Source organism: Sapajus apella, unplaced genomic scaffold, assembly GCF_009761245.1.
Source record: "Sapajus apella isolate SASKATOON/1434 unplaced genomic scaffold, GSC_monkey_1.0 scaffold173, whole genome shotgun sequence".
In the NCBI taxonomy this organism is placed as follows: Eukaryota; Metazoa; Chordata; class Mammalia; order Primates; family Cebidae; genus Sapajus; species Sapajus apella.
This window is the reverse complement of record NW_022437113.1, coordinates 911,090-923,549: the sequence shown is the minus strand read 5'-3', so window position 1 is coordinate 923,549 and position 12,460 is coordinate 911,090. Positions and strand designations below refer to the sequence as shown.

The following is a 12,460-nucleotide window of genomic DNA, read 5'->3' as shown; positions in this document are numbered from 1 at the left end:
AAAAAAAAAAAAAAAAAAAAAAAAAAAAAAAAAGACCCCTGAGGTCTCCACGCCACGCCGCCCATCCCACAGGATCCTGCTGAACTCAGAGCGGCTCAAGTCCCGCATTGCCGAGATCCACGAGAGCCGCACGAAGCTGGAGCAGCAGCTGCGGGCCCAGGCCTCGGACATCCGCGAAATCGACAAGCGCATGAACAGCCTCAAGCCGGACCTCATGCAGCTGCGCAAGATCCGAGACCAGTACCTCGTGTGAGTGGCAGCTCCCCGCCACTGCAGCGGCACCTGGAGGTCTCTGCAGGGCCTCAGTCTCTCCCTCTCCACCAAGTGGCCCTTCCTGGGCCCCGAGGCCCTTCCTCTGTCCACAAGCCCTCTTGCTCTGAACCAGGCCCAAAACGCGGTTCCTCCCGGGCCCCTCCAAGGGTTTCCCGTAGGTCAGCCTCAGCTTAGTCAGACATGGGTGCAGTGGGAGTGTCACTCCCGTCCCATTCCATTTTGTGGAAAGTTGGGAGCCTTCCACAAAATTTCCTTCTGGATCAGACGCGGTGGCTCACACCTGTAATCCCAACACTTTGGGAGGCCACGGCGGGCGGATGGATCACTTGAGACCATGAGTTCGAAACCAGCCTGGCCAAAACATGGTGAAACCTCGTCTCTACTTTAAAAAAAAAATTACAAAACTAGCCACGCGTGATGGTGGGCGCCTCTCATCCCAGTTAGTCGGGAGGCTGAGGCAGGAGAATCACTTGAACCCGGGAGGCGGAGGTAGCAGTGAGCCGAGATTGCACCACTGCACTCTAGCCTGGGCCACAGAGTGAGACTCTGTCTCAAAAATAAAAAATAAATAAATAAGCCTGCTATGCAACCTCCCATTGCTTCGTGGCTGCAGCAGCCCCGTCCTGGGTTCAAATCCTGCCTCCACCCACCAACCTCCTAAGAAGCTCAGCCAGAGCCTCTGCCTCCCTCCTGGGCTTCAGGAAGGGTGTTGTCACATGCCAGGTGCCATGCTAGGCACCGTGCTCATGCGCTCATTTAGTCCTTCCCAAGCCCTTTGTAAACTTTGCCCTTCGCAGCCGGGGAGACTGAGGCATGGAACCGACAGCTGCCCGGTGCAAAGGCCAGCGGTGCTGGAGTGTCACTGGTGATGATGAGGTGCTTGGGCTGGCACCTTTTGGGGCGCTCCACAAGCGTTAACAGAGAGAAAAATGGTGGGGGGTATGGGGCAGGGTTCCCCCCGAGCTGGGGAGCCACCCTGGGTTCAGGCTGCCCTCTTGTGGCAACCGGGGATGTTGTACCCAGAACCTGCTCTCCTCAGCCAGCTCCTGCCTCCCACTGGGCAGGCCCACTGTGGACTCAGTGCGCACAAAACACCTTTCTTGTTCCTTCCCAGGTGGCTCACCCAGAAGGGTGCCCGGCAGAAGAAAATCAATGAGTGGCTGGGGATCAAAAATGAGACTGAGGAGTGAGTGACCACCTGGAGGGAGGCAGGGAGGGCTTCCCAGAGGAGGGGGTCATTTGGGGTGGGTTTTGAAGAATGAGTAGGAGTTTGCCGGGGAGGAAGAGTTGTCCGGGCAGCTGGGGAGCCTCGGAGGCTGGCAAGTGAGTGACCAGGGCTCCCCCTGCCGCCCCCACCACAGCCAGTATGCACTGATGGAGGATGAGGATGATCTTCCCCACCACGAGGAGCGCACTTGGTACGTGGGCAAGATCAACCGCACGCAGGCGGAGGAGATGCTGAGTGGCAAGCGGGACGGCACGTTCCTCATCCGCGAGAGCAGCCAGCGGGGCTGCTACGCCTGCTCCGTGGTGTGAGTGGACCGCAGCGCTGGGGGTCCCCGCGTCCCTCCCGGTGCTCTCACTGAATGCGTGCTGCGTGCCAGGCACGGAGGAAGGAGTCCCCGGTGGGGTCATTGGGGCCAGGGGAGCAGGCGTCCCGGGAGTCAGGAGAGCCTGTCGGGGAGGGAGGCCGGCCTCGTGACCCGCCCTCTCGTCCGCCCTCACAGGGTAGACGGCGACACCAAGCACTGCGTCATCTACCGCACGGCCACCGGCTTCGGCTTCGCGGAGCCCTACAACCTGTACGGGTCGCTGAAGGAGCTGGTGCTGCACTACCAGCACGCCTCGCTCGTGCAGCACAACGACGCGCTCACGGTCACCCTGGCGCACCCGGTGCGCGCCCCGGGCCCCGGCCCGCCGCCTGCCGCCCGCTGAGCGCCGAGGACCCGCCCCCGGCAGAGCCGCCCCCTGGTCCCGTCTGCACCGAGGCTGCGGCGGGGAGCCACGGAACGGACCAGCCACAGCCAGGGGTCCTCACTTCTCCGGCTCTGGCTCTCGTTTGGGGTCCTCTCACCCTCTTTCTCTTTCCTTTTCTCTCTCCCTCCCGCCCCCATTCTCCAGATCTCCCTCTGTCTCCTCTCTCTCTCTCTCTGTCTCTCTCTTTCTCTCTCTGTCTTTCGTAGCCTCTGTCTCTCTGTCTCCATGTTGGGGGTCCTGCCTCCCCCACCCCGTATCTCCTTATCCCCCCCCCCCGGGCATTGCCCTCTCCATGGCTCTGGTCACCCTGACCCTCTGCCCTGCCCACCGCAGGTTCCCTGGGGTCCCGGAAGCCCTTTCTGGCTGTACCTGCCATGTTTACAGAGGGCCCCTGGGCTGCGCGGCCCCAGCCTGGGCACCCCGATTTTTAAGCCATAGACCTGGGGTCAGGGCAGGAAGGAACTTGACTCCGCTGCTTCCGAGAACCTCGGCCATGACATTCGGGGCCGGGCGGGACCCGCCCCACAGACTCCAACTTCCCCTCCAAACCCTGAAGTGAAACCCGCCACCGGGATATCCCCACCATGGGGCCGCTGCGAGTTCCCCAACCCCCGAAAAATAATTTAAAATAAACTCTTAGGCAGGGCGCCGTGGCTCACGCCTGTAATCCCAACACTTTGGGAGGCCAAGGCAGGCAGACCTCTTGAGGTCAGGAGTTGGAGACCAGCCTGGCCAACATGGCAAAACCCCGTCTCTACTAAGATACAAAAAGGAGCCGTGAGTGGTGGCGCGTGCCTGTAATCCCAGCTACTCCAGAGGCTGGGGCGCGCGCCAGAATCACTCGAACCCGGGAGATGGAGGTTACAGTGAGCCGAGATTGCGCCACTGCACTCTAGCCCGGACGACAGAGTACCCCTCCTCCATCTCAAAAAATAAACTTGTGAGCCGGCCCCAACCCCCCTCATCCCCCAGGAATCGTAGCTCCCCGTGCTGGTGCCGCTGCAGGGGCCGAGTTGCGCCACTGCCCGCGGCCGCGCCGTCGCAGATTCAGGGCTTCTCTTCCGTCACGCTGGGTTTTGATTCTATTTTTCCTTGACTGCAAAACCCTCTTTTCTCTCTTTTGGGACGAGAGCCCTGGTTTTCTACGCCGCCCTTGGCTGCCACTCTGCCTGCCCGGCGAGCTGGGAGGCAGGTTTTGTACGGTACGTTGTTATTGATATGATATAAAACATCAAACGTCGTGGATGATTCTCGTGTCAGTGACTGGGCTTCACTGCCACCTCTGCGTGCGGGGGACCCTGGCATTTACGGGATTCATTAATGCCAAGCCACCTCTGAGGCCCGGCAACCCCCTCCCTCCTCCAGTTCAGCTGCTCAAGCCCAGAGAAGTTAAGGCACTGCTCAAGGTGACAGGAGAGAGTTTGGGACCCCAGACCCCATCCAGCCCCTCAAATGCTTCCAAGCTGCCTCCCCCGCCCCCAACTCCAAATATGAATCCTGTGGCAGCCATCAGCTATGTCCTTGGGAAAGTCATACCCCCTCCCTGACCTACAGCTTCCTCATTCATTCCCAAGTGACGTCAAAAGTCACAACCTTCCCATGCCACGTGGATGGGTCTCCCATGTCTTGAGATCCTCAAATCATCAGCACCTCCGTCCAGCATTTGAGGTTCTCGTCTGACCTCTCCTGCCCCCATGTTCAGCCCGCCAGGTCCCAGGGGATGCTGAGCAGAGGCCCTGTGAGGGGGTTTTTTGTTTCTTTTTAAAGAGTCATGGTCTCGCTCTGTCACCCAGGCTGGAGCGCAGTGGTGTGATCACAGCTCATGGCTCACAGCCTCAAACTGCTGGTTTCCAGGCTCAAGCAATCCTTCCATCTCAGCCTCCTGAGTCACTGGATTACGGGTGCGAGTCACCATGTCCAGCTAATTGTTTTAAAATGTTTTTAGAAACAAGATCTTGCCGAGTGCAGTGGCTCACACCTGTCATTCCAGCACTTAGGGAAAAGCCAAGGCAGGCAGATGAGTTGAGGTCGGGAGTTTGAGACCAGCCTGGCCAACATGGCAAAACCTGGTTTCTACAAAAAAAACAAAAAAAAAAAAAAAAAAATTAGCCAGGCCTCGTGGCCTGTGCCTGTAATCGGGGAGGCTGAGACAGAATTGCTTGAACCTGGGAGGTGGATGCTGCAGTGAACCAAGATTGTGCCACTGCACCTCAGCCTGGGTGACAGACTCGTCTCGGGAAAAAAACAAAGGTCTTTCCCATTTCCAGATGGGTCTCGAACTCCTGGTCTCCAGCAATCCTCCCGCCTCAGCCTCCCCGAATTGTGTGAGCCACCACGAGTAGCCTCATAGCATCTTTAACCTGACTCCTGTTTACCACCCTCCCCATCACACCCAGGATGCCATATCCTTGTCCCTTCAGCCCTCCCCGCCCCTGGGGCCTCCCTGTCCTTGTCTGTTCCTGTCCAGCCGCCTCTTAGGACCCAAGAAGGCTGAGCCTGGGGCAAGCGCATGAACAAACCTCCCTTCTGACCCAGTCTACTGCTGGGACCTTGGGATGGGAGCTGCTTCCCTTACCTCAGGGCTCCCTAGCCTTGCCAGGCACTGTCCCTGCCATGTGTCCTGTCTGGAGATGCCCCATAAATTAGTCCAGCCTAGATAGTGCCTCTCACTGTGTATGTGATCACAGAAGAAAGATCGCCATCTTCGTGGCCCCAGCTATGCCGAGCTGGGGGTGGAAAAGAATATCCCGTGTGGCCTTTAAAACACTCAACCACTGGCTGTGTGTCCTTGTCAAAATAGCCTTCCCTCTCTGATCAGCCATTTCTTTGTTACCAACTGGAGTCCATAGCCCCTACCCTTAGCCCCAACTGGATGCTTCTGAGGGTCAATGATAAAATAGGTTGTGGGGACGGGTGTGGTGGCTCATGACTGTAATTCCAGCACTTTGGGAGGCCGAGGCAGGCGGATCACGAGGTCAGGAGTTCGAGACCAGCTTGGCCAGCATGGTGAAACCCCATAAAAATACAAAAAATTAGCTGAGCATGGTGGCACATGCTACTCGGGAGGCTGAGGCAGAAGAATTGCTTGAACCTAGGAGGCAGAGGTTGCAGTGAGCCAAGATCGTGCCACTGCACTCCAGCCTGGGTGGCAGAGCGAGACTCTGTCTCAAAATAAATTAAATGAGATAAAATGGGTTGTGGGCCCACTCTGTGCCTGGCACCAAGCCGGAGAGCAATATATTGTGAGGTTACATTTATGATTTATTCCGATAGGGCTGGTGTCCGGTAACTACTGGAAAAATTGTAGCAATTATATTTATTGTTATTGCTTCCATCCCACCTGGCATAGGGTAAGCATGAAAGTTGAGGCAGTGAGCGTTGGGGAGCCATTGAGAAGGAAAAGGGCTTTGCCAGGGGTTTGGTCATCTGAGGGATGGGCTGGGGGACCATCCAGCCACTGGGACTTCAGGGAAACTCTGGCTCCCAAATCAGCTGCTATGTGTGGGTCTTCTCCACAACTAGAGGGGGCACAGCTGGCGACTCACCTATATCTCCCCGCCAGGTTTGGGACATTTTCTTCTGTAGGATCTGGTGCGTCTTGCCCTGAATGAGGCCCTGCAGGGTCTGAATGTCTTAATTATTCCCCCAACACTCCTGCCTCCATCTGGGCCTTTTTTCTGGGGTACTGTCTCTGCCTTCACTGCCGGGGCCACTGTTCTATGCAGGCACCAATGCCTGATCATGCCACCAGGAAGCCCCAGCCTGGGACACCTCTCCCCCACCTGCCTCTGAGCCCTCCATGGTGATTCTGTCCCCCAAACATTATCCTTCTCCCCATTACACAGAAGGGAAAGCTGAGGCTCCATCACTCAAATCCAAAGCCATGCGGACTCCAAGCCACCCACCCCTACCCCAAACAGCACAGGCTGCCGCTCTCCCCCATGGCCAGGTTTCCCCCCACCGCCCACAAGCCTTGGACCCTGAAAAGAAGGAAGGCCAGTTCTCTTCACACCAAGCCAGAAGTTGGGCTTGCAGGGTGGGGGTGCTAGAGAAGTGATGTGCCACTCCCTGTGTCGGCTTCTGCTTTTCTGGCACAGCTGTGGCCAAGCCTGAGTCAGACCCACGGGACTGCAGTGGGGGCGTCTGGAGCATCAGGGTTGGGAAGTTCGAGGGGGAAGGGGCCAGGGGGTTGGGGGTGGGCGTGAGGGAGGTCAGGGGCCAGGCTGGAGGGACACAGGCCTTGCCCACACTCAGACAGGGGGGTGAACATTCACTTACTCCCCCAACAGCCCAGCCTCCACCCGACGCCACCCCAGTTAGAGCACAGGCTCCTCTGAGAGTGGGCCCTGGGCCTCAAGTCCCCTAGCCGCCCCCAGAAGGTCTAGGGGTGCGAGGAGCGGAGACACCCCATTTCTCTCGGCCTCTCTGTGTCTGTCTGGAAGGCCTCACCTCGCCTCTTCTAAATGTTCTCTTCCCTCAGGACTCACATGACTGGGCCGGGCTGACTGCCAAGGGGCCCAATGGCCTCGTGACTGGGGACCCAGCACCTGGCAGGGGTGGGGGTGAGACACCTGGAGGGAGGCGTGGAGGAGGGAGAGGCGCTGGCCCGGGACCGAGGGGAGGGGCGCCGGGAGGCGGTGTCGGGCTAGGGGCGGGGCCGCCGCGGGCTTAAAGCCGCTCCTTTCCCGGGCGCCCCCCCCCCACCCTCGCCCCCGCCGCGATGGCCCCGCCGCTCCTGCTGTTCCTGCCGCCGCTGCTGCTGCTGCTGGACGTCCCCGCGGCGGCGCAGGCGTCCCCTCTGCAGGCGCTACACGTCCTTGGGAACGGGCCCCCCGTCAACCACAAGGTAGGGACGGCGACAGGGCGGGCCGGCTGGAGGGGACAGGCGCCCCGGCGGGACAGCGGCTCCTCCTTTCTCCCCAGACTTCCCGGGGGAGACCAGGGCCCCAGGGCACGCGGACCCTGCCGGGGTCGCGGAAAACCCGCGTCCAGCCCCCGGCACGGCGGCCGTTTCGCTTTCTCATCCCGCATCTGAGACGCGCAGCTGCCCCCCCGCCACCCGCCTCGTCCCGCTTAGGATTTCATTGAGCGCCTACTGTGCACTTTTGGGGCAGGAGCTGGGGTCTCCTTTTGGGGCCCAGGGCACAGCCAGATGAGTTCAGCGGCCGGTCGAGGCCCCCGGCGTGCGCTCATGCCAGCCGGGGCAGGGCTCGCGTGCCTCCGGGCCGATCGGGCAGATTCCCTGGAGGCTGAGGGACTTGCTCAGGCCCCGCGACCCGGGCCGCCCGCCACCCCTCCGCTGACGCCGGAGGTTAGCACAGATTGGGTGCCGCCTCTATTCGGCGGGACTTGGAAAGGGTTCACATGGGTCCCTGGCTCCGCTCAAGGCCAAGGTCTTCGGGTAAAGTGGCAGGAAATGAGCATGGCCCCGGCGCGGTGGCTCCTGTGTAATCCCAGGACTTTGGGAGGGTGAGGCGGGTGGATCACTTGAGGTCAAGAGTTCGAGCCTGGCCAGCCTGGCCAACATGGTGAAACCCCATCTCTACTAAAAATACAAAAATTAGCCGCGTGTGGTGGTGGCTATCTGTAATCCCAGCTACTTGGGAAACTGAGGCAGGAGAGTCGCTTGAATTTAAGAGGTGGAAATTGCAGTGAGCTGAGATCACGCCACTGCACTCCAGCTTGGGCGACAGAGCAAGACTCCCTCTCAAAAAAAAAACAAGGTTCGCTAGGCTCAGTGGCTCCCACCTGTAATCCCAGCACTTTGGGAGGCCAAGGCAGGTGGATCACCTGAGGTCAAGAGTTTGAGGCCAGCCTGGCCAACATGGAGAAACCCCGTCTCTACTCAAAATACAAAAAACAAACAAAACAAAGCTGGGCATGGTGGTGCGCGCCTGTAATCTCAGCTACTCAGGAGGCTGAGGCAGGAGAATAGCTTGAACCCAGGAGGTGGAGGTTGCGGTGAGCCGAGAACGCACCACTGCACTCCAGCCTGGGCAACAAGAGTGAAGCTCTGTCTCAAAAAAAAAAAAAAAAAAAAAGACTCAAAGTCAAGATTCCACCTGGCAAGTTCTGGAAGGTGTGCAAGATGAATTGCCTATTACAGCACCCTTTCTACAAGAATACCAAATGGGGCAGGGCGCGGTGCTCACACCTGTAATCCCAGCGCTTTGGGAGGCCGAGGCAGGTGGATCACCTGAGGTCAGGAGTTCGAGACCAGCCTGGCCAAGACGGTGAAACCCCGTCTGTACTCAAAATACAAAAATTAGCTGGGTGTGGTGGCGCGTGCCTGTAATCCCAGCTACTCGGGAGGCTGAGGCAGGAGAATCGCTTGAACCCAGGGGGTGGAGTTTGCAGTGAGCCGAGATCGCACCATTGCACTCCAGCCTGGGCAACAGAGCAAGACCCTGTCTGAAAAAAAAAAAAAAAAGAATACCAAGTGGGGTTTAGAGAAGTGGAGAATTACCCAGGGCTACACCTGCCTCACACCCCTTCCTAACCCACAGATGGGCAGTCTATACCTGCGGAAGCCCCTCAAGGAGTCCGAGGCACAGCTTGTCAACGTGACCCTCTACTATGAAGCCCTGTGTGGTGGCTGCCGCACCTTCCTGATCCGGGAGCTCTTCGCCACGTGGCTGATGGTCATGGAGATCCTCAATGTCACACTGGTGCCCTACGGAAACGCCCAGGTGTGTGGGCAAGGGGGAAACTGAGGCACATGGGCAGGGGAGCAGGGGACCCAGCCTGCCAGCCAGCTCTCACCCTGCTGCCTTGCAGGAACAGAATGTCAGCGGTAGGTGGGAGTTCAAGTGCCAGCATGGGGAAGAGGAGTGCAAATTCAACAAGGTGGAGGTAAGCGGCGTCAGGGGCCCCCGCCAGGGTGGGGGAAACTGCCCAGTGTACAGGAGGCAAATACGAGGGCGCCAGCTCTGTCTTCTGCCTCGTGGGTTCCCATGCCATCACATCTCTATTCTCTATCTCCTGGGTGGGCACCGGTGATTATTATGATTGGGTGTCAGGGTACCCTGGGCCCACCTCATGCCCTCTCCTGCCCCCTCTCTGAACCCCAGGCCTGCCTGTTGGATGAACTTGAGATGGACTTAGCCTTTCTGACTATCGTCTGCATGGAAGAGTTTGACAACATGGAGGAAAGTCTGCCGCTAGTGAGTGACGCCCCTCACTCCGCACGAGGAGAGGGACAGGGTGGTAGCCTTCCCTGCACCCAGGCAGACCCAGATTCAAGTCCTACCCTGGCCATTGGTCTCTGTGCAGCCAGCCAGAAAGAATAACTTTCCTTCTTTTTTTTTTTTTTTTGAGACAGGGTCTTGCTCTGCAGGCTGGAGTGCAGTGGTGCGATCTCGGCTCACTGCAACCTCTGTCTCCTGGGTTTAAGTGATCCTCTCGCCTCAGCCTCCCTAGTAGCGGGGAAGAGGAGTGCAAACCACCACCATGCCTGGCTACTTTTTGTATTTTTAGTAGAGGCAGGGTTCACCATGCTGGCCAGGCTAGTCTCAAATTCCTGACCTCAAGAGATCCGCCTGCCCTGGCCTCCCAAAGGGCTGGGATCATGGGTGTGAGCTACCGCGCCCGGTCCCAGCCTCCCCTCTTGAAGCCTCCATCTTTGAATCAGAGGAGCATGAGTGATCATGGAGGACTTACTGGAGGAGGCATCTCTGAGCTGGGCATGGAAGGATGAGCAGGAATGTGCAGAGACACAGATGAGGGGAGGTGGAGAGGATAGGACAGGCCCCGCCTACTTCCCCAGGGGATCGTGAAGAATGACTCCCAGAGGAGTGGCTCATCAGCTCTAATCAGTGTTCATTAATCAAATATCCGAGCCACCCAAGAGGCCCCACCCAGCGACACCGTAGTCCTGCAGGGTTAGATGGGGGCGGGAAGAGTGGCAAGGAGGAGAGGGCACTGAGGAGACACTGGGGAAGGAGGAGGAAAGGTGTTTTTGGCAGAGGGAGCAGCATGTACGGACGCCCTGAGGACAGTGAGATGCCATGAGGGTCAGAGGCAGCGGATCTGGTCTTAGGAATGAAACAAGCGGGCTAGGAGCAGCCCCAGCCCTGCTCCCAGGCCTCCACTAAAGCATGTATTGAGCACTTGATGTTTGCAACCTTGTTGCGTGGCTGTGACACCAACTGTACCCTCTTCTCAGTGACAAAACAGGCTTGGCTTAGGGCTGGTGGGGGACCGTTGAGGAGATAACGGGGAGGAAGCTGAGGCAACCCCCTGCTCCTCCACCCCGCCCAGTGCCTGCAGCTCTATGCCTCAGGCCTGTCGCCAGACACTGTCATGAAGTGTGCAATGGGGGACCGCGGCATGCAGCTCATGCACGCCAACGCCCAGCGGACAGATGCTCTCCAGCCACCCCACGAGTATGTGCCCTGGGTCACCGTCAATGGGGTAAGGATTTTCTTAGCCCTCAGCTTGACACCCCTAGTCCCATGGAGTCAGGGATGGACCAGACAGAGGGACCAGGGATAGAGGAGCCAAGAGTGGGAGTGGTGGCTTTGCATAGGAAAAAAGGGCACTGGGGCTGGGGTTTTGAAGGGTGAGTAGGAGTCCATCAGGCAAAAAAATGTGTGTCTTAACAAAAAACAAGAAACAAAAAAGAAAGTGTGTATTAATTCAATGTATTAAACATCCCTAGCCACCCCCTTTGGGACAGATGTACCCACTGATTTGTGAGGTGGGAGGTGGGGACCAGACTTGGGACCACATGTAGCCCTTTCTGGGCTGGAACCAGGGTACACGGGTTGAGGCAGCTGCTGGGACTCAGCGACCCCCTGTCTTGCTTTGTGCAGAAACCCTTGGAAGATCTGAGCCAGCTCCTGGCCCTCGTCTGCCAGTTGTACCAGGTAAGCTGGGCAGGGAGCAGTGGGGTTCAGGTGGTGGGGGCGGGGTCTCCTTCCAGGACTCCAACTCGTGGCCTTCCCCTCCAGGGCAAGAAGCCAGATACCTGCCCTCCCTCAACCAGCTCCCTCAGGAGTGTCTGCTTCAAGTGATGGCTGGTGCCCTGCAGGGAGCCGATGGAAGGCAGGTGGGACCCAGGCTCCCTGCCGTTTTTTCCCATCCGGACCCTTGGCGTCTGCTGCTCACAAACTGGAAAATTTCTATGTATCCCATGAAGCCCAGACGCACAAAAGTCCACCCCATGATCAAGAATCTTGCTCCACTAAGAACGGTGCTGAAGTAAACCTAGTTGAATAAACCCTTCTGGGTGCTGTAATTTATTTGATAAGTCAGTCATTCTCCCTTCCCCAGGCCTGTGCAGGGCTGGAGCCTTGACACACCTTAGCCCAGGGAGCCCCTGTCCAAGGGAGGCAGACCCAGATAGACATGCCGAGTCTCTTGGGATCAGGGATGCACCAAAAGGGATGGGCTGGGGCTAGGGGATCCGAGAGGGAGAGAAGTCTTTGCATAGGGGAAAAGGGCATTGGGGCTTGGGTTTTGAAGGGTAAATAGGAGTTCATCAGGCAGGAAATGGGTTCATTAATTCCACAAACATCCCTAGCCACCCCCATTGTGCTGACCCCATAATGGGTACTATGGATTGAGACAGACTATGGGAACTGGGACCGGACAAGGACAGAGGATGGGGCAGGGACACTGTCTGGGGAGTTTTAAAGAATTTGTTCCCTAGTGAGGATGTCAGGGTGTTCCAGGAAAGGGGAACAAAAAAATGTACAAGACTCTAGCCGCAGCAAAATCTGGAGCTAGAATGCCAGTCGTAAACACCCCAAAACAGGAAGGTACATTATACAATATATATATATATATATATATATATTTTTTTTTTTTTTTTTTTAGATGGAGTCTGGCTCTGTCGCCCAGGCTGGAGTGCAGTGGCGCAATCTCGGCTCCTGCAACCTCTGCCTCCTGGGTTCCGGGAATTCTGCCTCAGCCTCCCAAGTAGCTGGGATTACGGGCACGCACCACTATACTTGGCTAATTTTTATATTTTTAGTAGAGACAGGATTTGGCCATGTTGGCCAGGCTGGTCTCGAATTCCCGACCTCAAGTGATCCACCTGTCTTGGCCTTCCAAAGTGCTGGGATTTCAGGCATGAGCCATCGTGCCAGGCCTTACAGGCTAGTTTTGAAGGGAAGGAAATACTGTGATTCTCATACTAATGTAAAATGAACACGTTAAAAGATTTTTTTTTTTTTAGTTTTTTGGTTTTTGTTTTTTTTTTTTTTTT

General features: G+C 57.4%; 2 protein-coding genes across 2 annotated transcripts in view; both read left to right on the top strand.

Annotated features, from left to right (window-relative positions):
• PIK3R2 (phosphoinositide-3-kinase regulatory subunit 2) overlaps nucleotides 1–2,908 on the top strand; it is a 15,564-nt gene extending 12,656 nt beyond the window's left edge. The window contains exons 13-16 of the mRNA XM_032267922.1: nucleotides 73–249; nucleotides 1,388–1,459; nucleotides 1,635–1,805; nucleotides 2,001–2,908. Coding sequence (XP_032123813.1) covers nucleotides 73–249; nucleotides 1,388–1,459; nucleotides 1,635–1,805; nucleotides 2,001–2,208 — 628 coding nt within the window. The 3' untranslated portion in view covers nucleotides 2,209–2,908. The remainder of the gene's footprint in view (nucleotides 1–72; nucleotides 250–1,387; nucleotides 1,460–1,634; nucleotides 1,806–2,000) is intronic.
• Nucleotides 2,909–6,923: 4,015 nt separating this feature from the next.
• On the top strand, nucleotides 6,924–11,475 carry IFI30 (IFI30 lysosomal thiol reductase). The gene is made up of 7 exons (XM_032267923.1): nucleotides 6,924–7,096; nucleotides 8,757–8,939; nucleotides 9,028–9,102; nucleotides 9,321–9,413; nucleotides 10,510–10,662; nucleotides 11,064–11,117; nucleotides 11,202–11,475. Exons 1-7 carry the CDS (start codon nucleotides 6,971–6,973, stop codon nucleotides 11,262–11,264), a joined length of 747 nt encoding a protein of 248 aa, XP_032123814.1. The 5' UTR covers nucleotides 6,924–6,970; the 3' UTR covers nucleotides 11,265–11,475.
• The last annotated feature ends 985 nt before the right edge of the window (nucleotides 11,476–12,460 follow it).